Consider the following 24,049-nt stretch of genomic DNA (forward strand, 5'->3'; position numbering starts at 1 on the left):
AAATAATTTATAAAACATTAAAACATTTAGTTACAACATTTAATTCAGAGTTTGATCTAATCTTCCTCTGAAATGCATTCAATGGATAAAATCTCTTACCATAGCACAGAAAGGTTCTGGAGGGTCCCCACAGGTGCTATTTGGAGGTTCCAGCTTTACCTTCAGATATGGTGTCATGTCTCTAGATTCTGGCTGACAAGCCATATATTCCCACACAATGCCTTCATCTGACTTTGTTTGTGTCTTACACATGTCATAGTGTCCATGCTGCATTGCTATAGAGACTGCCACCCACAGGGTGTGGAGACTGAGCACCAAGAAAAGGTACATATTGAGATTATTTGTTGTTGACCACTCTTGAAGAATGCAGTAACTCCCAAGATGTCAATAAGCAACTACAACTTGATTTTGGGAGATATATTTCTACAGTATAGTTCAGGATATTGATGGAGACCCAACATTCTCTGTCCACCTTGCAATATGTATCATGAATATATCACTGGCCTAGTTTTAATCAGATCCATGAACTTGAAATAGATGAAACTTCAAAATTCTTCTCTGGTAAGTCAATTAAATGCTCATGCGCAACAGTAATTTTCTTTGCCGATTATTGAGATTTTTGTTAGGCCTTTGATTATTTAACTACCTTTTACAGTAGTTGTCTTGCTATTCCTTCAATGTCCAGATAAAGTTCTCAGGAATATGACAATGACACAAAAGGGGAAGTCTTATATCTCACAGATGATAAACCAAAGTGCATCCTTTGTTCCAAGGTTGGGATTTAGTTCAGATGAGATTACCTTAGCACTTGATATGAATCAATCTTCCTCTAGCTTTGGCTTTTCCACCTTTGAAAAAGAGAAAAAATCAGGTTGAGTTTATTGTCTGAAAAATCAATGTTTTTCTGTAACAGCACACAGTCTGACATTTGATGGATCTTATCAATAAGGACAACAGATAATCATTCAGCGAGAGGTTCTTGTGGTTTAAGCCATGTGTAAGAAAGGAGTCGTGGATTTAAAAATAGATGTATAATGCCATATCGTATTCTTAAGCCACTAACCTTACCAACAGATAAAATGATAATTTACACAATATGAATCTATTGCTATTTCTCAAAATGAAAAAGCATCAAAGTACTTGTATATTAGAAGTAGAGCAATTGAAAGTGATACCATTGCAAATCATTGGAATAACTATGTATTCACTTATTACAGTTATGATCTTGAAATGAGAAAGAATAAAAATAATGTCAATTTGGTATAGCCTTCCTTGAGCTTTTAATAATTTTGTCAGTGAATACAGTTTATGGGGTTGATTTACTAAAACTGGAGAGTGCAAAATCTGGTGCAGCTGTGCATGGTAGACAATCAGCTTCTAACTTGTTCAATTACGCTTTAATAGAAAAACCTGGAAACTGATTGGTTTCTAGGCACAGCTGCACCAGATTTTGCACTGCTCGATTTTAGTAAATCAACCTTTATGTGTTATAATGTTTGTGTTATTTACAGATAACTCTTAAACTGCAATAGTTTTGCACAGAACAACCCCAATCCTCATCTTCTCAGCTCCCCCTCTTCATTCAGTGACCCCATAGAAAGCCACGTGGGCTTGCTCCTGAGCCCTGCTGCCTGTGTCTATAGATACAGACAGTGGGGCATGGCTCTGCCCCCTTTTTACAGAGTATGATTGATAGCAGTGGGAGACAATGGCTACTTCTGTTATGGATCTGCTCTGTGAAGAAGGACAGAGCAGAGAGAGCTGCTGCTCTCATGCACATTGTTGGATCATGATGGGCCTCAGGTAAATATATGTGGGAGGACCTGGATACCATTTTTTTTTTTTTATCTTCATGCATTAAGATAAAAACAAATGTCAGCCTTTAGAACCATGTTAATGTTACCTTCCATAACCTTACACTAGTTAATTGATAACCAGTGGAAATATTTTTTTTTCTGCAGCTAGAAATGCTATGTAAGCTATGTGTTGTGAACTTAGAGTGGAGTTCCACCCATTTAAATGTCAGCAGCAACAAAAAGTGTAGCTGCTGACTTTTATTAAACAGACACTCACCTGTCCCACAGTCCAGCGATGTGGGCAGACGAAGCATCGCTCCTCTCTGTCTCCTCTCCGTGGTGCCAGCTTTGTAACTGGTGCGCCCTGCGCATATGCGAACCTGCCTGTGCGTTGTGAATGGCTGGGCAATCTTCTGGGGCATGTGACATGTCCCAGAAGACTTCGGGGGGGGGGGGGGGGGGAGTTGAATTTCCTTCCGGTGCCACAGCTCTTTTCATTGTGCTTTATTGCACTTCTTCCATATTCTGTTGTGAAGAGCGGTTCGATTTATTTTTTTCGTGACAGTTCAAACCTTCTCTCAATTGAGTTGTAATGACTGACTCATTGAGACGATATCTGACTCTAATTACCCCCTTTTCAATATGTGATTACCTCAGATGTTCACTTTTTTTGTTTGCCAACAAAGACCTTGACTATTTAACCCTTCATGTGTCATGCTGGTCTACATTCCACTAAAATGGTCTAACCAACATTTTGTTTTTCAAAGGCAAGTCTTCATCATAGAAAATACTGTATTGTTGAAACGGTGTACTAATATGACCACAATTACCCTTTCAATGCCCTGATGAATTGCATAGTGTAGGCTTAAAATTTGACCAAAGACATCAGAATTGTATACTTTTTGAAAGTAAAGAGCTTAGAGAATTAAAGGAGATTATTTTTTAATAAAATTATAGCAGAATTATTATTAATAAAAGCACACACCATATAATTTCCAAAATCCCTTGTAAAGGATTAAACCGGGTGAAGTTGGGAAATAACAACAAATGCCTGTACATAACAGACATGACATTAAAACTGTTTACTACGTGCCATAAATAGTCTTAAACTAAAATGACACTCTTGAAAAGGGCATTCTTAAGCCTCAATGTGTGAAGGGATAACAAATGTGTGTAGCTCAGTAAGAGTTTTATGTTCATCTGTGCATTGTAATTGCAGTATGTCTCGGTGCAATTTATTAGGTGTGCATTAAGTGTGCATTTTTTTAAATTTCTCATTTTGTTACATTTTATACTTTTTTTCTTTTTTTTAATAATGCCACAAGGGGATCTCTTCTATGTGACAGCATATATTTTCCCTCATCAAAGTACCTTACATCTCTTACAGTGTTAAAAAAATGAGTTAAAAAGATGAATTGTCAATAAGATCAGCTTTTCACTCTTAAGGGAAGAAAATTGCAACATCCCCTCATTGAGGCAGTGCAGTCATTCCTCTCCTTTCTAAGCTGGCCATACACTGAACAAATTTTAGCTGGTACCTAATGAACTGGCAGAAATTTGATCAATGGGCAGCCCTGTTGGCAACGGACCAGCCGACATCCTTTAATTGAAAAATCAAAGGAGCTGGGTGGAAAATTGTTGGTCCAACAGTGCCTGCATCCAATCAGATACAATTTCCACAGTAGGAGATTGGTCCATTTGCACGGTTTAGTATTATTACAGAACTGTTCAGAACTGAGCACTCCTAAGGTCATTTATTGTAAGAGGAGACCAACAAGTTAATCAAATCTCCTCTGCTCTGTATTCTTCTCACAGCTGTTCTTTGTGACTCTGCGTTCAAACCCTTGACACCATACCAATTACTGGCTATCTAAGCAAGGAACAGCTGTTACATCAAAGGAGAGTTAGGCTGGGTTCACAGTTGTGCAATTACAGACATCGCATGTGATTTTCACTGCATTGCTGTGCAGATCACATGCGATGTCTGTGCAATGCAAATTCAGCCATACAAACTGTATGGCTAAAAATCACAATGCATTCCCACCAAAATGGTGCAGGACCCTTTTTTTTGGCACGCACTGGAATCAGGTTGCATGGATGTTCACATCTATGGGATCTGATTCCTGCACCATTTCACAGTTCGCCCTGCGATCTGCGAACTGATCATTAACTTTACATTGACACCCCCAACAGTGCCATGCCAGCACTGAATTGCAGGGTTTCCCGCATCACACCAGTGTGAACCGGGACGAGCATAATGTCCGACAGAAAAAGTCAGACAGAAGCTTTTCATCGTATATTCCGATTGTGTGTATGCCTCATCTGACTTTTTTTTCTGAAAAGTCTGACGGACCTAGAAATAGAACATATTTTAAATATTTCTGATGGAACCAATTCCTATCAGGAAAACCGCTCGTCTGTTATGCTGTTCTGACGGACCAAAAACGACACATGCTCTGAAGCAAGTACGAGACAGAAGTTATTGGCTACTGGCTATTGAACTTCCTTTTTCTACCTTGTTCTTAGCGATTGGACTTTGATGTGATTGTGTGTACACATGACAGTTTCAGCGGAACTCTGTCGGAAAAACCTTTGGAGGTTATTCCAACTCCGTGTTTACGTGGCATAAGTGGTACTAAAGTCATAAGTTATTTTTTTTTACCTTATTGCATTCTATAGAAGGTAAAAAACCTTCTGGTGCCTTTTTCTCCTCTCTCCTATGCTTAAATATTTACCTGAATTTAGTATTGAACTAGCACTGTGCTCATTTGCAGGGCTTCTTTCCTCTCTCAGCTCTCTCACAGGCTATACTGAAAGAAGCAGGAGCCACTGGCTCCTGTTACTGTCAGTCAAATGCAGTGAGAAAGAAGAAGTGGGTGGAGCCAAACCACGCCATGTGTGTTAATGGACACACACAGCCCAGCTTTGGCATGATCCCACATGCGTGCCACCATGGGAAGTGGCTTCCTATGGTGGCACATGCAGAAGAGGAAGAGCCTGGAGCGCCAGTGGGGGACCCCAGAAGAGGAGGTTCAGGCTGCTCTGTGCAATACCATTGCACAGAGAGGGTAAGTATAACATGTTTATTAATTTAAGAAAAAAAAACTTTACATCACTTTAAGCCATTTATTTGGTAAATATTGTGTATATTATATTCATAAAATGTTGTGGGTATTTTTTTTTTTTTTTAATAAAACAGTTTTTATCTATCATGAGTAGATAAAGATCAGTTCAAAATTAGGATCCATTCATATAGAAAAGTAGAATATTCCTACCAGAGCGCAAACTTATTTTTTATATATATATATATATATATATATATATATATATATATATATATATATACATACACACATATATACCCTACACATTATAGAAGAAGGTTCGTGTTGGCTCAGATTGGAAGCAGACAAGTGAAATGTCAGCAGATGTTCCAACTAGTGTTTCCATGGCAAACTCATTTACAATAATGAGTTCATGCGCAAACACGCAGTTTTACATTGTACTGCATTCATAAGACAGTTTTGGTGCCATGTTTCTTGTGGGTGTATTAGTGTAAATGGAAATAACCATCAAAATCACAGTTAAATTAAGTTATGTGCTTTAAGGGGTGACCTGTGAGTTTTCTAGGAGAGGACATTGGCTTTTTTTTACAGATGAGACAATAGTAAGCATATTTATCATTCTAACTAGCTAGAGAGGATCACAGTGGGCAATTTACTAAGTGCATAATAGAAAATTCTCTGTCAGTAAACTATAGCAGTTAGCAAAGATAGAAACCAGTTATTGAATGTTAATAAAATGGTTAGATTCAAACATACAGTATGTGGAAATTTTGCACTCTGTCACGCTTCTCAGTCAACGTTAATACTACATCATTTTTATCTATAGTACTATGAAAAAAGAAAAGAACTGGACACATTCAGGGTAGATGAAGGCCTCTTATGTGTGTTAAATCAATTCAATTAATTTATTGTAAAAAACATATTGCAACTGTATTTTGCAAACTTAATCAGTGTAAGTAGCTGAATTAGACCTGGTATCAGTCTCTTGTAGCCCTTTGTGCAGCTAAGACTGGAGGATGGAATGGCAGTACAATCACTTGTGCTCGTGTGCTAATAAGAAGCATGGTGATAGGAGAAGAAGGCAAAGTGTCAGAGTGACATCACTTCCTTGCCTAGTTTGTTGAGATTCAGCAATCTACCCAGGAACTGTTATTTGCAACAGAAAATTTATGGATCCCCGTGGTGCGAGTCATTGCATCTGCAAGTCATAGGGGCATCATTCATCATGATTGACGTGATTGATAATGGATCTACTTTGCTGAATGATGTAACTGACATTGGATTTACATTTTTTTTAATATAATAAATTACTTTTTCAATGATATGCATGATTTGTTTACTTTATACTTTTTTTGAATGGGGGGGGCAGGTTAATTGGAGTCGCCAGCCAAAATAGGGGCAAGGTACCCTCCCCACAACAAGGACATGTGGCCTGGTATGGTTTAGGAGGTAGGGGACATACATTCACTTATAAGGATCTGCTTTTTTGCGTGAGGTCCCCTTCAAAATTCATGCCAAACTCTTATCAAGGTATGCAGCCAAGAAAGGGGGGCAGCTAGCATGCAGCCCCCTCCCATTAGGGTTACCGTCTCATCCCTTTAAACCTGAACACATATGAATTACACAGTTTCTGAGGCTAACTTAATGCAGATAAGGCACCAAGTGAATTTAATTATCACCTTAATCAACCTCAGAACCTGTGTAATTAATACGTATTTGGTTTTAAAGGGCAACCCTACCCCCAACTCCTGAACGATACCAGGCCACATGCCCAGAGAAAAACAAAATAAAACATATAAAAGCAGAGTGGCCCCCCCTTGAAATCCTTGAAAAGGATTTGGTATGGATTTTGAAGGGCAAATCACAAAAAAAAAGCAAAAACATGTTGTGGGGTCCCCCAAAATTTATATCAGACCCTTATCTGGTCATGCTGCCTGGCTGGCCAGCAAAGGGAGCTTACAGCCCCCAATCATACTAAGCCACATGCCCTCAACATAGGGAGGGTACTTGACAGGGGGCCCCCATGTTGATGATGGATGGATGTGGCGGTCTGAACATAGAGGACTTTTTGGAATATGGAAGTCCCCTTCAAAAAAAAGAGGGCCACCAGATATCCCCTCCCCTTCATGAACATGAATGAGTATTGGGTACATAGTGCCTTTGTTACTAATTCAATAATAAAATATTAAATAAAACACACACAGTTAAAAAAAAAATATTTTATTACAAAAAATGTCCTACAATTTAAATACAACCTCAATCTAGTGATGTAGATCCATCTTCAATCGCTAAGAATGACACCCCCAATGACCTGCAACCACAGCAACCAATGCCACAATGATCCTCTTGTGATACTCCTTTGCAAATGACAGGTCAATGTCAGAAAACAGGCTGGGGAAGTAACATTATTGACCATATATGGTCATATACAAGCCAACAGCCAGCCAGACACTGTAATTTAGTGGTAATGAAATGAATGATATATTGTAAAGTGCTGCGTTATTTGTTGCCACTATATTAAATCATGTATAATATTAATAATGTCTGTCTGCAGCAGCTAGGGAATCAGGCGGGGGGGGGGGGGGGGGCAAATTGCCCAAATCTGGACATTTAGTTTACTCCTGAAATCATAGTTGACTCAAATCCAAAGCTCATCCCTATGTGTGACAGAGCCTTGTAAATATCAGGACTGGATAGACAGAAATATAAAACTTTTGGCAGGTAAAAAATAGCTCCCTTACTGTAGTAACATAAAGTGGACCTAGGATCAGATTTATGCTTTCAGGATAAATGCATGTATGCTAAGCAATGGGTAAGTGTAAATATTCCCCCTTGACAATAGCTTGATTTGCTTTTCTAATTAATTTTTTATTTATAACTGGAAAAGAGGACCAACCAGGCCACAACATGGAAGCAGACAAAATAAAATAAAATAACACACCATACAGGCACAGTCCAGAGCAATACAAAGAAATAAAAGAAAAAGGAAACAAATCACATAACAAAGTATCGATGGAATTATGCCCTGGGACCTATAGTCCATGACCAGTCGTCCCGGCCCGGCGGGGCCTCCCCCCATATTTTTTGGGATATATAGAAAACAGTAAGAGCTAGTAGTAAGCCCTGAATTGCTAAGAGAAGCCAAAAAAGAAAAAGAGTGGAGAACAAAGAGAAGAAAAAAGAAAAAGGGGGGGGGAGGGGGTTAGGGGTACATGAGAGAGAAGGGTGAGGGAAGAGGGGATGGGGAAGGGGAACTCACGAACATGGGTGTCCTGCCTATGCTCGAAAAAGGCAGTCCATCTCCATGGTTCAGCCTGCTGCTAGTGGCCTCACGGAGGGGTACCAATGGACCCTCTAAGAGCCTGCCCCTCTTGTGAGTATTTAAACATATTCCAGAGCTGCCATGTTTTGGAGTACAACGCTTCTCTATGCTGACTCGTCAAGATCAGGTCTTCCATCTTATTAATATCTTCCACTTTCCCAATCCAGACATCTAGAGTCGGCGGAAGCTGAGACTTCCAGAGAAGGGGGATACAAGCCTTTGCCGCATCCACCAGATGCCGAACTAAAGATTTTTTGTAGGAGCGTGTAGGTATATCGGTTGCATGCAATAGAAAAAACGCTGGGTCATTAGGGATATTGTGATCAGTAAACTTCTGTGTGATTCGGTGCACTTCCCCCCAGAAATACCGAAGTCTGGGGCAGGACCAGAAGATATGCAGCAGCGTACCTCTGTCCTCCCGGCAGCGCCAGCATACCTCTGCCACCTCCGGGAAGAACTTGTGCAGCACCTCCGGGGTTCTGTACCAGCGCGTGAGAAGTTTGTAATTCGTCTCCTGTATCTTGGTACAGATGGACGATTTGTGTGTAAACGTAATAATTTTCTGCCTCTGGTGGTCCGTGAAATTGCATTGTAATTCCCTCTCCCATTTAGAAAGGCTGGGTAGTTGGTAGTCCGTCGGTGGTGCATTCAGCATCGCGTAAGTCAAGGTCAAGGTATGGGCCACCGCCCCATTCCCAGAACACAGTTCCTCCATAGTCGTGCAGGGTGAATCCCCGGCGTTGGGTGGCGTCAGGGTATCTAAAAAATGGCGCAATTGGGCCGCTCTCAAAAAGTCTAGGCGATAACATCCAGTCGGGTCTGTCAGTTCCGCAGTCGTTCTCCACCTGCCCGCAATGCTGAAATGCGCCGCCCTAGAAATCCCCGATTCCCCCAGGGCTCGGAATACTATGTCAGTCGTACCAGGAATGAAGCGGGGGCTATCCAGGATTGGGCGTAGCGGTGAATTTCGAGGGAATACGGGAGCCCGGGACAACAGCCGCCCCCATATCTTAACAGTGGTGCCTATGAGTGGATGGCGTTTAATGGCCAGCGGCACCTCATCAGAGCACCACGGAACAACCCGTAGAAGAATTTCGCTCTGGGCTTGCTCAATTTGCGTCCAGAGTTTAACCTTCTCATGGCGGCACCAATCAACCAGTCTGCCTAGGTGAATCGCCTTGTAATAGGTGTGGACATCCGGCATTGCCAGACCCCCGCATCGCTTTGGAAGTGACAGTATCTTGCTATGTATTCTGGGTTTCTTCCCAGCCCAAAGGAACGAGATAAATGCAGAGCGTATTTGGGCGAAGTAGGACGTTGGAATCTGTATCGGGAGTGCTTGGAGTAAATAGAGAAATTTCGGGAGTATCATCATTTTAAGAATGTTACAGCGGCCAATCCACGAGTGCAGACCGCTGTTCCATTGGTTCAGCAAGGCTCTAATTTTGTGGAGTAGGGGCGGAAAGTTAAGCTGGAAGAGACGGTTTAGTCTTGAAGGGATATAGGCGCCCAGGTATTTCAGGGCCCCATCTGTCCACTTCAAAGGAAAACGAGTTTGTAAAGTCGCCAGCTGTGGCGCGGGTACACCTATGCCCATAGCCTCCGACTTGCCGAAATTTATACGGAGATTGGAGAGTTTGCCATAAACGTCGAATTCGCGCATTAAATTGGGGAGTGAAAGGGACGGGCTGACCAATGTAAACATCAAATCATCCGCGTATGCCGAGACTTTGTACTGTGTTCCCGTCGTTCCGATCCCGATAATGTCTGGGTTGTTCCTAACGTGACAAAGAAACGGTTCCAGGGTCAGGGCAAACAGCAGGGGAGAAAGTGGACACCCCTGCCTGGTCCCATTGGCAATCCCAAATGAGTCCGATAAAATGCCGTTTGCTCTGACCCTGGCCGTCGGGTTAGAGTACACCGCAGAGATCCAATGCATCATCCGGTTACCCAGACCTATATACTCCAATGTGGAGAACATAAATTGCCAGCTCACTCGGTCGAACGCCTTTTCAGCGTCCGTCCCGAGGAACACACACGGAATGCGTTTATCGTTTGCCACATGGAGCAAGTTCAGGACCTTAATAGTATTGTCCCTCGCTTCTCTGGTTGGAACAAAGCCGACCTGATCCAAGTGGATCAGATACGGCAAATGTCGCTGTAATCTAATAGCTAAAATTTTCGTAAACAGTTTTAAGTCCGTGTTCAGCAAAGAGATGGGACGATAGCTCCCGCACTGCGACAAATCCTTACCTTCTTTCGGTATTACCGATATCTGGGCCTGTAACGTGGACTGATGCAAACGTGAGCCCGTGCTCAGAATATTAAATAGGTTAACCATATGGGTACCTAGAGAAGGGAGTAGGGTCTTATAATATGCGGCAGTGAGACCGTCCGGGCCAGGTGCCTTACCCGATTTGGTAGCGCCTAGTGCCGTCTGAAGTTCTGGTAAGGTGATGGGCGCTTCTAGCAATTCTATATCCGCTGTCGGTAGGGTTGGCATTAGGGAGGCAGCTATGTAGCGAGAGGTATCATTCGCAGAGGGCGGGGGCGTGTTCAGGTTATACAGGGAATCGTAGAACGTTCTAAATTCCTGCAAAATTTTTTGGGGCAGAGAAACTTTCTGACCTCGTGGAGAGGTTAGGTGCGGTATATAGGAAGCTAATTTCTGTTCCTTTAGGGTACGAGCCAGAAACCTCCCGCATTTATCTCCCGATTCATAAATTTTTTTCCGAGAGAGTTGAATCATTGCCTTAGCCTTGAAATGAAGTAGGTCAGTGACCTGTCTGCGAGCGGTGTCAAGCTCCGCACCCAGTTGCGGAGTGGGGGAGTGTTTGTGGCGCAACTCGAGAGTCCGCACTTGATGTAGCAACGTCTCCAGCCGCGCTGTCCTGTGCTTGTGTATCCTAGAGCCATGTTTAATGAGTACTCCGCGGATCACGGCCTTGTGTGCCTCCCACACCACCCCGGGGTCGCTCCCTGTAGTCAAGTTAGCCTGAAAATAGTGGCCGATTTCCCTAGTCACGTCCGCGAGGACCTCTGGGTCTTGGAGTAAGCTGTCATTTAGGCGCCAGGGCGGTCTCTGTGTTTTGTATATATCCGTCACGGCGTACCGCAGGGTGATCGGGGCATGATCCGACCAAGTGATCGTCCCGATCGTGGTGCCCTTTACCGCGTGCAAATGTCTGTGGGGGATTAGAAAATAATCTATGCGCGAGTATGTCTGATGTGGATTGGAATAAAATGTATAGTCCCTCTCTCCGGGATGAAAAAGACGCCATGTGTCGATAAGCTGTGCCTCATGCAGGGACGTTGAGATTCGTTTGCGCATCTCTCGAGAGGTAGCAGAGAGACCCGTGGAGGTATCCTCCGCAGGCGTAAGGGGTACATTCAGATCCCCGCCAACAATAAGCTGTCCTTCCGTGAACCGTGTAAGGTGTGTCAGTCTACGTTTCAGGAAGGTGTCCTGACGGTCGTTTGGGGCATAAATGTTCGCCAAGGTCATCATCGCCTCCCCTACCTTCCCCTTCACAAACAAAAACCGTCCCTCCTGATCAGATTGGATGTCTATGCACTTCCATGGCACTGAAGCCGACATCAAGATAGAAACACCTCTGGACTTAGCCTCAGTATACATGGAGTGGTAGACCGTAGGGTAGAATCTATTCTTGAGTAGTGGTAAGGAATTAGCCCTAAAGTGGGTCTCCTGCAGAAATACAATGTCTGCCTTCATGCGTCTCATATCATGAAGTAACATACGTCTCTTCTCTGGGATATTCAGCCCCTTAGCGTTCAGTGAGATCACAATAAGTTCAGCCATGTTCGTGAGTCCGGGGGGGGACAGGAAAAGTCTTAGGCTAAAAAGGGGGGGGTGGGGGGGATTGAAGAGAGAAGAGGAGAGTCAGCAGGTGGGCCTCTTGTTCGGCTCGAAAAAAGAAGAAACAAAAGAAAGAAAGAAAAAGAAAAAAAAGTAGTGAGAAAAAAAATTAGAATTAGGGCGCCGTCCAAAGAGGGGAACAGCGCCGAAAAGTGTCTAACAGTGCTAAATATAGCTAAAGCGCTCCCCAGTTGTGTACCGGGAATTGAGCGCGGGCCTAAGTGGGGTAGTGAGTGGACAGGGCCGAGAAATGAGACTCCCGATCCCACCCGTCACCCCCGGCAATCAAATATAGTATAATTAGTCACAGCAACAATCACAGCCCATGAACTATAAAACAGTATACATAACATATGACATAACACATAACATAACATAGGCTGCGCTAAAAGAGCCAAAACATTGGTAAAGCAAATCGCATCTGAAACCAGAGAGAAATAGGACCGTAAATATGCAGAAAAATAAACAAAGAAACAATTCTAGACAAACATCAACCCAGCAATGCGCCCCCAACCCCACTCCCCGACAATATATGCAAATAGTGCTCCATCCCCTCCCTCGTGTCCGCACCAGAGTGGTAATGACAATCTCCGTGCCGTATGTCGATTCCCCAGTCCCTCAGGTGCTCCGTAGGTGCATTCAAAAAACAATAATTAGCTCTGAAATCTGCCCTCGGGGCGACAAACATCCCACCCGCCCCCTCCCGAGGAGCACGTAAACCCCGCCAGTCTGCTACCACCAACGTCCAGCGGCTATCCGATGCCGCAATGGGTCAATTGAAGGGCTGGGTCCAACAATGTCTCGTGCGGGGGTAACTGTTATACAACGCCATCGCTTGGACCACTCCCCCCGCCTCAAGTCTTCATCGGATGCGGGGAGCTTGTAAGCCAGCCGGCCGGTTATCCATACAGTAGGTCTTAAAGGCTTCCCCCCCTCCCCCCCCTCCCAGCCCCCAGCGTCCCGACGTAGCCAAAATCAACCCCGGCCAACGCACAGGGGTCCCCCCAGGTGGGGTTAGATCAACCCAAATCCTCGGCCAGAACACTGAAGGGGGAAAAACCCTAAAAAGAGACAAAAGAGGGGGGGAGGGGGGCACCCAGGGCGCGCGGGGGGGAAACGCTCCAAATGTCACCTTCCCGGGGTGGAACCATCAGGTCATGGGGGGACCTAGTGCTCAGGGCACGGTAAAAAAGTTAACATGGGGGAGCTGAGGAAAATCGGGTTTCAGGCGCCATGTGGGAGGAATCTACTCACGGTGTCCTGGGTTTTCCCTCTGGGCCAACCGCGGCCTTCTCCTGATCCACTGAAGTCTAGGTTGCAACGGGCCCCGGTACATAGAGAGCCCTGTTCTGCCCATCGGGCGCGGGAGTATCTGAAGCCAATCCGGAACCGGGATCTGGTCCACGTCCAGGAACCGAAATAGGCCGGGGAGGTCCGCCGGCGACTGTAGGGTGTATCTGTTCCCTTCCTTACGGAAGATGACGGCCAGGGGGTAACCCCAACGGTAAGTACAGCCCTTCTCCTTTGCCAGGTCCAATACGGGTCGGAGCATGGCTCTGCGTCTCAGTGTCGCCCTGGATAGGTCAGGGAGGATGGTGACAGGAACCCCTTCCACATCCATCTGCCCTTGCTCCCACGCCCTCCTCAGGATTTCATCTTTCTGCGGGAAACGCAGTAGTTTGCACAGCACATCTCGCGGGCGCACCGGGTCAGCGATTCTGGGACCCAGGGTCCTATGGATCCGTTCAATCTCCACCACACAAGAAGGGTCCTCTAACAAGTTGCGGAAAATCTCCAACACCGCGGCCTCCATGTCCTCCCCTTCCAAAGATTCGGGCAGACCCCGGAGCCGCAAGTTATTCCTGCGACTCCGGTCTTCAACATCCTCCAGGTGGAGCTGGAGGGCGATAGCGGTGTCACGGTGGTGGTCCCTGGCTCTCTCCAGCTCTGACACCCGGTTCTCTAAGGTAGAGAATGAGGCCTCCCCCACAGTCACCCTCTCCGTCAGAGCCGACACATCCTCTCTCACCTCCTGAATGTCCCTGCGGTGTGTTTCCTCTAGGCGGAGGATCAGGGCCTCGATGTCCGTTCTAGTGGGGAGGGCTTGAATCAAAGTCCTGAGATCCTGCTCCGCCCGATCAGGCGTTCGGGAGCCCTCCGTTGCCTCCATGGTCAGTGCAGCGGATGGCTGGATAGCTGAGACTAGACGTGGGTTCGCCGGTACCGCTCGGTCCGGGCCGTGATCAGAACGCTGAGTGGCTGGTGCGGGGGCCCTGCTCGGTGAACCACGTGGCGCCGCCGAGTCCGCGCCGGCCGTGCGCTGCTGCGCTGGGTTGAAAAAGCGGTGTAGGGACCCGGAGGAAGCCCCAGATCGTTCTCCCTTGACGGCGGCTCTCGTCTTGCAGCCCTTGGCTGGTTGCATGCCGGATACGATGGCGGATCGCCGCGGGAAACAGGCCGGGACCGGGAGCTCACAAGAAACACAGCCTTACTCCACCATGTCCCCGGACCTTTTATTTTTATCACACCCTTGATTTGCTTTTCTATCCAAAGGGACAGAACCAACTTTGTTCAGATATCATTCAGGTTTAGAAAAGTTTTCAGCCTAAATGCTGGTTCATGGATGACACAGTCTGTAAATCCTGGTGTCTGTGCAGTTCTTAGTTGTATTCACAAATGTCTGACACAGATTAGCCCCCTGCGGCACTTCTGTCTTTCCACAAAGTCTAATCATTCCTCAATCCTGTAGCAGAATAATGATGACATCACCTCATCATAGGCAAAGTCATTGAACTGGAGCTCAAGGATGACTTTTCAATTAAAAAAATGTAAAGATTTTATAGTAAATGATCCAGTTTCTGTATATTGTGATATGTCAGGATTTTTTTTGTAGACTTAGAATTACTGAAAAGTCCACATTTAAAATATGCAAAAAAAAAAAAAAGAATGAATACTAACAACAATAGCAGCTTGCTATGTGGGCACTCAAGCTGAGCTGCAGCTTTGAGTGTCCATTCAGGCATGGAACTGCCATTTGGCTCCGTCCCCTCTCTCTCCTGGTTGGCTAACAGACATTGATTGACAGCAGTGGAGGCCAATTGTGCCACTGCTGTGTCTCAGCCAATCAAGAAGGAAAGTCACGGATGGCTAAGGTAGAGAGATGGGGCTCAGGTAAGTATTAGGGGGTGCTGGGGAGGCTGCTACACACAGAAGGCTTTTTACTTAAATGCATAGAATGCATTAAGATAAAAAAAAACTTTCTGCTTGTACAACCACTTTAACCACCTCAATACAGGGCACCTTCACCCCCTTCCTGCCCATTTTTTTAGCTTTCAGCACTGTCGCACTTCTAATGACAATTACCAAATTAATTTTTATCATTTTCTTCACACAAACAGAGCTTTCTTTTGGTGCTATTTAATTTAAATTTTTTACAAAGAAAAAAAGTTTTTCTTAGTTTCTGTCAGTAAATTTTGTAAATAAGTAATTTTTCTCCTTCACTGATGTGCGCTGAGGAGGCGGCACTGATGAGCACTGATGAGGTGTCATTTATGGGCACTGATGAGGTGATACTGATGAGGAGGCACTATTATGCCACACTGATGGGCACTGATAGGCGGCACTGATGAGCACTGATAGGTACCACCGACGGGCACTGATAGGTGGCACAAGTGCCCGGCTGTGATACGGGCACATAGGAACGGCTGTTCAGGTGTGCCATCATATGACGTCCAGACACATTTCCTGGGACAAATGATCAGAATCTGAGACTTCTTCTGAACTGTAGTTTGCAGTTTGGGATCCGGTGTGTTTCTGTTCATCAGTTAAGGGGCAATTCAGGTGGAAATGTTTGCCTGAATTCGCACTTGAACCAGACCCAAAAATGCATAGGACCCTTTTTGAAACCAAACCGTGGCCACCACGGGCATGTGTGAACTAGCTACATTGAGGGCCGGTCACATTCACATGTCATGCGAATTAGGTGCTGCTTAAAACGCATCCATTTGCATATACTGTATGTGAACCCAGCCTTATGTAAAGTGACAGCCAGTGTTAATTTTGGCAGCAAATTTTAATTTAGTTTTAGTCTTAGTCTTTTGACTAAAATGGCATTTTAGGTTTACTAGGATGCCAGTAAAGTTCATGTGCATGTAAAGGTAGGCGTCCGAATATTTTTGACAATATAGTATATATATATATATATATATATATATATATATATATATATTGTATCTTACAAAAGTGAGTACACCCCTCATATTTTTGTAAATATTTTATTATATCTTTTCATGTGACAACACTGAAGAAATTACACTTTGCAACAATGTAAAGTAGTGCATGTACAGCTTGTATAACAGTGTAAATTTACTGTCCCCTCAAAATAACTCAACACACATCCAGTAATGTTTAAACCACTGGCAACAAAAGTGAGTACACCCCTAAGGGGAAATGTCCAAACTGGGCCCAAAGTATCAATATTTTGTGTGGCCACCATTATTTTCCAGCACTGCCTTAACCCTCTTGGGCATTGAGTTCACTAGAGCTTCACAGGTTGCCACTGGAGTCCTCTTCCACTCCTCCATTGCGACATCATGGAGCTGGTGGATGTTAGAGACCTTACGCTCCTCCACCTTCTGTTTGAGGATGCCCCACAGATGCTCAATAGGGTTTAGGTCTGGAGACATGCTTGGCCAGTCCATCACCTTTACCCTCAGCTTCTTTAGCAAGGCAGTGGTCATCTTGGAGGTGTGTTTGGGGCCATTATCCCTGTGACCCAGTCTCCAAAGAGAGTGGATTCTGCTGTGCTTCAGTATGTCATAGTACATGTTGGCATTCATGGTTCCTTCAATGAACTGTAGCTCGCCAGTGCCGGCAGCACTCATGCAGCCCCAGACCATGATACGCCCACCACAATGTTTGACTGTAGGCAAGACACACTTGTCTTTGTACTCCTCACTTGGTTGCCCTACACACGCTTGACATCATCTGAATCAAATAAGTTTATCTTGGTCTCATCAGACCCCAGGACATGGTTCCAGTAATCCAATCCAATCCTTAGTCTGCTTGTCTTCAGCAAACTGTTTGTGCGCTGAGCACATTCACTCAACCTCTTTGGTTGACAATGGTTTGCAGGCTTTCTTGTGCATCATCTTTAGAAGAGGTTTCCTTCCGGGATGACAGCCATGCAAACCAATTTGATCCAGTGTGTGGCATATGGTTTGAGCACTGACAGGGTGATCCCACACCCCTTTAACCTCTACAGCAATGCTGGCAGCACTCATATGTCTATTTCCCAAAGACAACCTCTGGATATAATGCTGAGCATGTGCACTCAACCTCTTTGGCCGATCATAGCGAGGCCTGTTCTGAGTGGATTCTGTCCAGTTAAACCGCTGGATGGTCTTGGCCAGCGTTCTGCAGCTCAGTTTCAGGGTCTTGGGAATCTTTTTATAGCCTAGGCCAACTTTATGTTCTTTGCCATGAGTTTCCATGTTGAACTTCCAGTGACCAGTATGAAAGAGTGAGAGTGATAACACAAAATTTAACACACCTGCTTCCCATTCACGCCTGAGACCTTGTAACACTATTGAGTCACATGACACAGAGGAAGGAAAATTGGGCCCATTATGGACATTTTCACTTAGGGGTGTACTCACTTTTGTTGCCAGCGGGTTAGACAGCAACTTATACTGTTATACAAGCTGTACACTCACTACTTTACATTGTAGCAAAGTGTAATTTCTTCAGTATTGTCATATGAAAAGATATGATAAAATATTTACAAAAATGTGAGGGATGTACTCACTTTTGAGACATACTGTGTATATATATATATATATATATATATATATATATATATATATATATATATATATATATATATATATATTATTTTTAGAAATCGTCAAAATTACTCAATATGATATGAAATGAAGCTGCTAACATGAAGGAACACCCTTTTGCCTGACATGTTTTGCATCAATAGCCTCATCAGGAGCTGGGTGTTATAACAGAGAAAAAAAACTTTTGTAGACTTCAATTAAAATAGTGCACAACCAAATACTATTGAAATACATAGATATAGTTCGTAGGAGAAAATATTGTTCTATGGGAGAACTAAAACCTAAAAACTTTAATTTTTATTTTGTAATTTTGCAGCCTCATTTGGCAGCCCCCACTGGGCTTGGAAACTGTTCAAAACGCTCTGTTTGGAGGACTCGTCACTTGAATAGTTCACTAAAGATGCGACAGATCATTTGGTGATCTTTTACATCACTCTTCACAAAATACCCTTGGACTATCATATTTTCTTGATTTTTTGGAATTTACTTGGTGACATAATGGGGGTTATTTACAAAAGGCAAATCCACTTTGCACTGAAAGTGCACTTGGAAGTGCAGTTGCTCTAAATCTAAGGGGTAGATCTGAAATGAGGGGAAGCTCTGCTGATTTTATCATCCAATCATGTGCAAGCTAAAATACTGTTTTTTATTTTCCTTGCATGTCCCCCTTAGATCTACAGCAACTTTACTTCCAAGTGCACTTGCAGTGCAAAGTGGATTTTCATTTAACAAATGAACTTTTATGTTTTATCTTCCTGCCACTATGCATCCCCCTCTTGCTTGTGCACTATTGCAGGTACATGTGATCTTATTTTAATTGTGTTCTAAGAAAGTCTTTTTTCTATGTTATACCCAGTTATACCCCAGCTCTTGATGACAATTTTTGATGTGAAACAGGTTTATATCTTGAGGAATTGTTTTTAATATCCTACAAAAGTCTAAAGTCTAGTATATTAATATTTAGAAAAAGACAGAATGGGCAGGTATTCGGACACATTATACAGAAAGATTTTCTCTAATGCCGGTTATACTAAGATTAAAGCAATTTTATTTTTGTATGTTAGAACAGCAGCCATGTAATTTAATTGCATCTGATGGCTGACGTGTAAAAGCGTACTAAGTGAAATTCCCCATACATGCATCTTGGAATATAAGGTTCTAAGCATTAATCTACTAGGGTTGAATGATCATTTAGAAAGGAATAATCTTCTATTACACCAGATACCTAACAAGCGTGGCTACTATTACATACAAAAAAAAAAATCCATGACTGCTCCCCCTAAGGACAAGAAACAGAAATGAGCAAATAAAAAACTGGTCCGCAGGCAGGTGAATTGGTTCTGTTGATCAGCTGTTTCTTTTCCTTTTTTCTCCTTTATGAAGCATTGGGCTAGGACTTTGAGGAGGAGTATAAAAAAAAATACTACCCCCATCAACCTGTTACTAAATGTCACCTTGCTGTTTAATACTTTTAAAAATGCTCCTTCTCTCAGCAATCCAGAAAGGAGTCCCTTGACCCCATTCTAATATATTCAACTCATATATTCCAAATATTCAACACCAGTGAGGATGTAAAAGGAAGAAACATAGGGGTCTGTTTATATGTGTTTTCATCCAAGATTCACACCACTTTGACTAGGATTACACATTTTTTTAAATTAAGTCAAAAATGTGTAAATCTTGCATGAAAGTTGAATGAGGCACCTTCACTTGGGAAGTCTGTCAGCCACTGCTCAAGGTGCCCTCAGCAACCTCTGGAGGAAACCTAAGAGTCCATAGAACCCTGGTTGAGAATGACTGCTCTAAAGTCTCAATTCCCTAGCACAGCCACTAATCCCTTCACGTTATGGTTCTCTCATCTTTTTGGAGTGTCTATTTACTAACCCAGTTCTTACGCACCGCCTCCATAACCTTTCATGTAGCAGCCAGTGAAAGGGAACAGGCAGCTTTATTAGATCTTTTGGATGTCTACACAAGGTATGCCTTTGGAATGAAATAATAGACATGTGCAATTCGTTCCATTCTGAATTAATTTCTTAACGAATTTCGATAATATCAGATATCAGAATTAACTAAAACCCATTTAACAATTTTTTCTGAATATTCGTAAATTCATACATTTGTAAATTCTTAAAGTCGTACATTCATAAATTTGTAAATTTGTAACTTTGTAAATTCGGAAATCTGAAAAAATTATTAACTAATAATAACTAAACTATTACTAAATGTTATATTATAGGTATTGGAATTTCCTTTCAAATTTGGCTGTTAGTGAATGTAACGAATACAAATTTATCCGGAGTTACGAATTATCCGAAATAACAAATGCTGTATCTAAATGAATGGAATGGAATGAATTAATAATAATAAATAACAATAATAATAACTTTTTATTATTATTATTTATTATTAATTTGTTCCGTTTCATTTGTTTAAATGCGCCATTCGTTATTTTGGATAAACTTCGGATAAATTCGTATTCATTATGTTCAATAACAGCCAAATTTGAAAGGAAATTCCAATACCTATAATTTAAGAGTTAATTGTTTCAGATTTTCGAATTTCCAAATTTCGGGAATTTTTGAATGTATGAATGTACAAATTTAAGAATACATGAAAGTACGAATTTACGAATGTACAAATTTACAACTGTAGAAATTTACATAAGTAAGAATTTACAAATGTATGAATTGCGATCATAACATATGACCCAAACAACATCAACAAACAAAAAAAAAGCAAATGAAATGAAAACTAATAGTTTGGCAGTGCACATGTCTACTAAATAAACTGCATAAAAGACATTAAATTTGCATATAATGTTATGAGAATATTGTTTTTGAAATGAACGGTCTTAGAACAGGGACTCTTTAAAGTTACCAAAACACAGGATTTCGAAAGATTCTCACAACCATATTTTTCTCTTGTGTTGGAGAACAAGGGGCTTCTGTTTCTAGAATTTTTTTTAAATTATTTTTAATTGCTTTGACTAAATTGTTAAGGGATTCAAAGGACCCATTTACTAAATAAGAGATATATGCGAGGTATTCAAGTTTCATATAACACACTTTTGTGTCATCAATACTGTGAATGAGATTAATTTTAGTCAAGAGCGTTTTGAGAGGAATTCAATTTTGTGGGGGTCCTGTGTTTAAAAAAACACATACAGTGCCAGAAGGCATACAGGGAGAGTTGTTATTAATGCTCACAGGAAGCATCGTTCTGCTGCTTTAGTAAATCAACCCCAATGCACTTGCATGGCATTATGAAATGGGTTGTCTACAGCCTCATTTATATTCATGATTATTTATTGCTCTGGTTAATGGAAACTTCCACAGCTCTAAGTCTGCAAACAAAAGGACATGCAAGAAGTATTACACAGATTGTGTTACTTTCTGTGTTTATTACAAGTTTAGACCTAAATGTGTCCCTATACATCGTAATAGGTTAAATTTCAATGATCAATTCAATTAAAGGATTCATTTTTAAATCTACAAATGATCGCTTTCTTAAAAAAGGTTTAATCTGTCCTAGGCTAAATCCAATAGAATTTTACAAAATCAGTCTAATCTGTCATATGTTGTGTTGGGAGATCATTTTCAAGCAAAGTAAATGATTCTTGCAAATGGCTGAATCTGTGATCAAGCATTCATGTATTCTTAGGGCCAGCATTAAGATCCCTGATGCACAAGTGATGGGTCCATATTGACTTCTCTGACTTTATCCTCTAGTGCAGGGGTCTCCAAACTTTCTAAACAAAGGGCCAGTTTACTATCATTCAGATTGCAGAAGGGTTGGACCTAAGCCAGTGGGAAATATAGAACGTAGAACATGTTCCGTGTTGGTAAGAATGACCATCATTGGTGTCAGTGAAAGGAATAGTTCTCCCTTGTTGGTGTCAGTGAAAGGAATAGTTCTCCCTCGTTGGTGTCAGTGGGAGGAATAGTGTCCCATAATTGGTGTTAGTGGGATGAAAAGTGCCCAATTGTTGTACTCACACTGTAGCACAGAGAGCAAGGAGCCCTGAAACTCCGCCCCAGCTACAGCTTCTCTATCGTGTGGAGAAAAAAAAGCCTGCACATACCATATGGACTTGGGCACTGGCAGTGGAACAGGTGAAGGAGCTGGGAATGAAAAACAGGGGAGGGGGGAGAGAGCTCCGCAGAAACTGAGTTTGCGGAGAGAGAACTGTGAAAGTGTGTGGGGGGATTTGACCATGGATGAGAGCTGGGAAAATGTATGTGTGAAGGGGGGGGGGGGATTTATGCTTAGAGGCAAGCTTGGAAAGTGGGGGGGCTGGGAAAGTGGGGAGTTGTGTGGAGGGGAGGGCTTGGAAAGTGGTGGGGGGATTTGTACAGAGAGGAGGGCTTGGAAAGTGGTGGGGGGATTTGTGCAGAGAAGAGGGCTTGGAAAGTGGTGGGGGGGATTTGTACAGAGAGGAGAGCTTGGAAAGTGCTGGGGGGGGGGGGTTGTGTGGAGAGGAGGGCTAAGAAAGTGGGGAGATTTGTGCAGAGAAGAGGGCTTAGAAAGAGGGGGTTGGGGAAAGAGGAGGGCTTGGAAAGTGGAGGAGATTTGTGCAGAGAAGAGGGCTGGGAAAGGTGGGGGGCTGTGCAGAGAGGAGGACTTGGAACGTGGTGGGGGGATTTGTGTGTAGAGGAGAGCTGGGAAAGTGGTGGAGGGGGGATTTGTGCATAGAAGAGGGCTGGGAAAGTGGGGGGTTTGTGTGGAGAGGAGGGCTGGGAAAGTAGTGGGGGGGGGTTTGTTCAAAGAGGGAGTAGAGTGGGGGGATTTGTGCAGAGAGGAGAGGGGGAATTTTAGCAGAGAGGACAGCTAGAGGTGGAAATTTGCCCAGAGAGGAGAACTGGGAAGGAGGGAGCTTTGTACAGAGGTAAGAGCTGCAGAGGGCAGAAGGCAGGTTATGCAAAATGAGAGCTGTGGAGAATGGGGTAGGCTGTGCAGAGGTCAGATCTGTAGGGGAAGCTGGAGATGCAGAGGTGAAACATGAGATTTGGCAAAGGTGAGACCTGTGGATTGGGATGAGCTTTACATGGGGGTTCAGAGGTGAGTTGTAAACCAGGGGTGTAATCTATAGTTAGAGGGGTGCAGAGGTGAGATGTTGATGGGGGGGCAAAGGTGAGTTGTGAATAGGGGTGCAGAGTGGAGCTGTGAACAGAGGTTAGGTGTGAATGGGGGACACAGAGGTAAGCAAAGAGATAAGCAGAAGTGAGTATTCAATGGTTACTTTTGGGGAGATACTTGAGGGGGAAGACCAGGGATATTTGCTGGGGGACAGTAAAGCATACAGAGTTAGTGACCAAGAGTATGTAGTGTATGGCACTCCTGTAATGTATGGTACACCTTATTAATGCTGTACTCTGTACAATGGGTTTTGCGTTACATACTCCTGCACTTTGTATGCTGGACTGCATATGACATATGCTTTACCATTGCTCTCTTTGTGCTGGGCTCTATGTAACATATTGCTGACCCCTGCCCTCTGTACACAGGTCGTAACAGCCTTTACGTATTACAATTATTTGGCACCGCTGTACTTCTCTCCTCTAAGGAAGGTGTGTCTGGGGGTGGGGTTTGGGTTTGGTTTGAATTTGGGCAGGGACAGATAGTTCCTGCATCTATTTTCTGAGGAAAAAAAGCTCTGGTTGTGAGGGATGAGCTGATGTAGAAAATAAAAGTACAGTTTTTAGGTGCGGGCAGAATAGGCTTCTCTGAAGAGGAGGGTTTTCAGGGATTGTCTAAAAGCAAACAGAGTAGGAGATAATTGGACAGAATGGGATAGGGAGCTTCATAGGATTGTAGAGGTTTCGAAAAAGCCCTGCAGGTGAGCATGGAAGGAGGTGACGAGGGAGCTAGAGAGCAAGAGGTCCTGGAAGGAATGAAGGGAAAGATTAGGTTGGTATTCTGAGACTAGTGATATAGCTAGGGCCAAGTTGTGGATGGCTTTGTAAGTTATTGTTAGTATTTTTCATTTAATTTGTTGTGTGAGAGTCAGCCAATGGAGGGATTGGCAGAGAGGAGTAGCAGACACTAAGTGGTTGGTAAGGTGGATGAGTCTGGCAGGAACATTTATAATAGACTGAAGGGGGAATAGCTTATGTAAAGGTAAGCCAATGAGAAGGGACTTGCAG

The 24,049-nt window shown here is 43.2% G+C and overlaps 1 protein-coding gene across 8 annotated transcripts in view; it reads right to left on the minus strand.

The window, feature by feature from the left end:
• Nucleotides 1–24,049, minus strand: part of NTNG1 (netrin G1) — a 411,337-nt gene that overhangs the window by 363,602 nt on the left and 23,686 nt on the right. For all 8 annotated transcript variants that reach the window (XM_077452777.1, XM_077452779.1, XM_077452778.1 and 5 more), the window contains exon 2: nt 100–848. In XM_077452777.1, coding sequence (XP_077308903.1) covers nt 100–330 — 231 coding nt within the window. In that variant the 5' untranslated portion in view covers nt 331–848. The remainder of the gene's footprint in view (nt 1–99; nt 849–24,049) is intronic.

This window comes from Lithobates pipiens, unplaced genomic scaffold (genome assembly GCF_037356315.1).
Source record: "Lithobates pipiens isolate NorthernLeopardFrog02 unplaced genomic scaffold, aLitPip1_a1.2 Scaffold_23, whole genome shotgun sequence".
NCBI classification, from domain to species: Eukaryota; Metazoa; Chordata; class Amphibia; order Anura; family Ranidae; genus Lithobates; species Lithobates pipiens.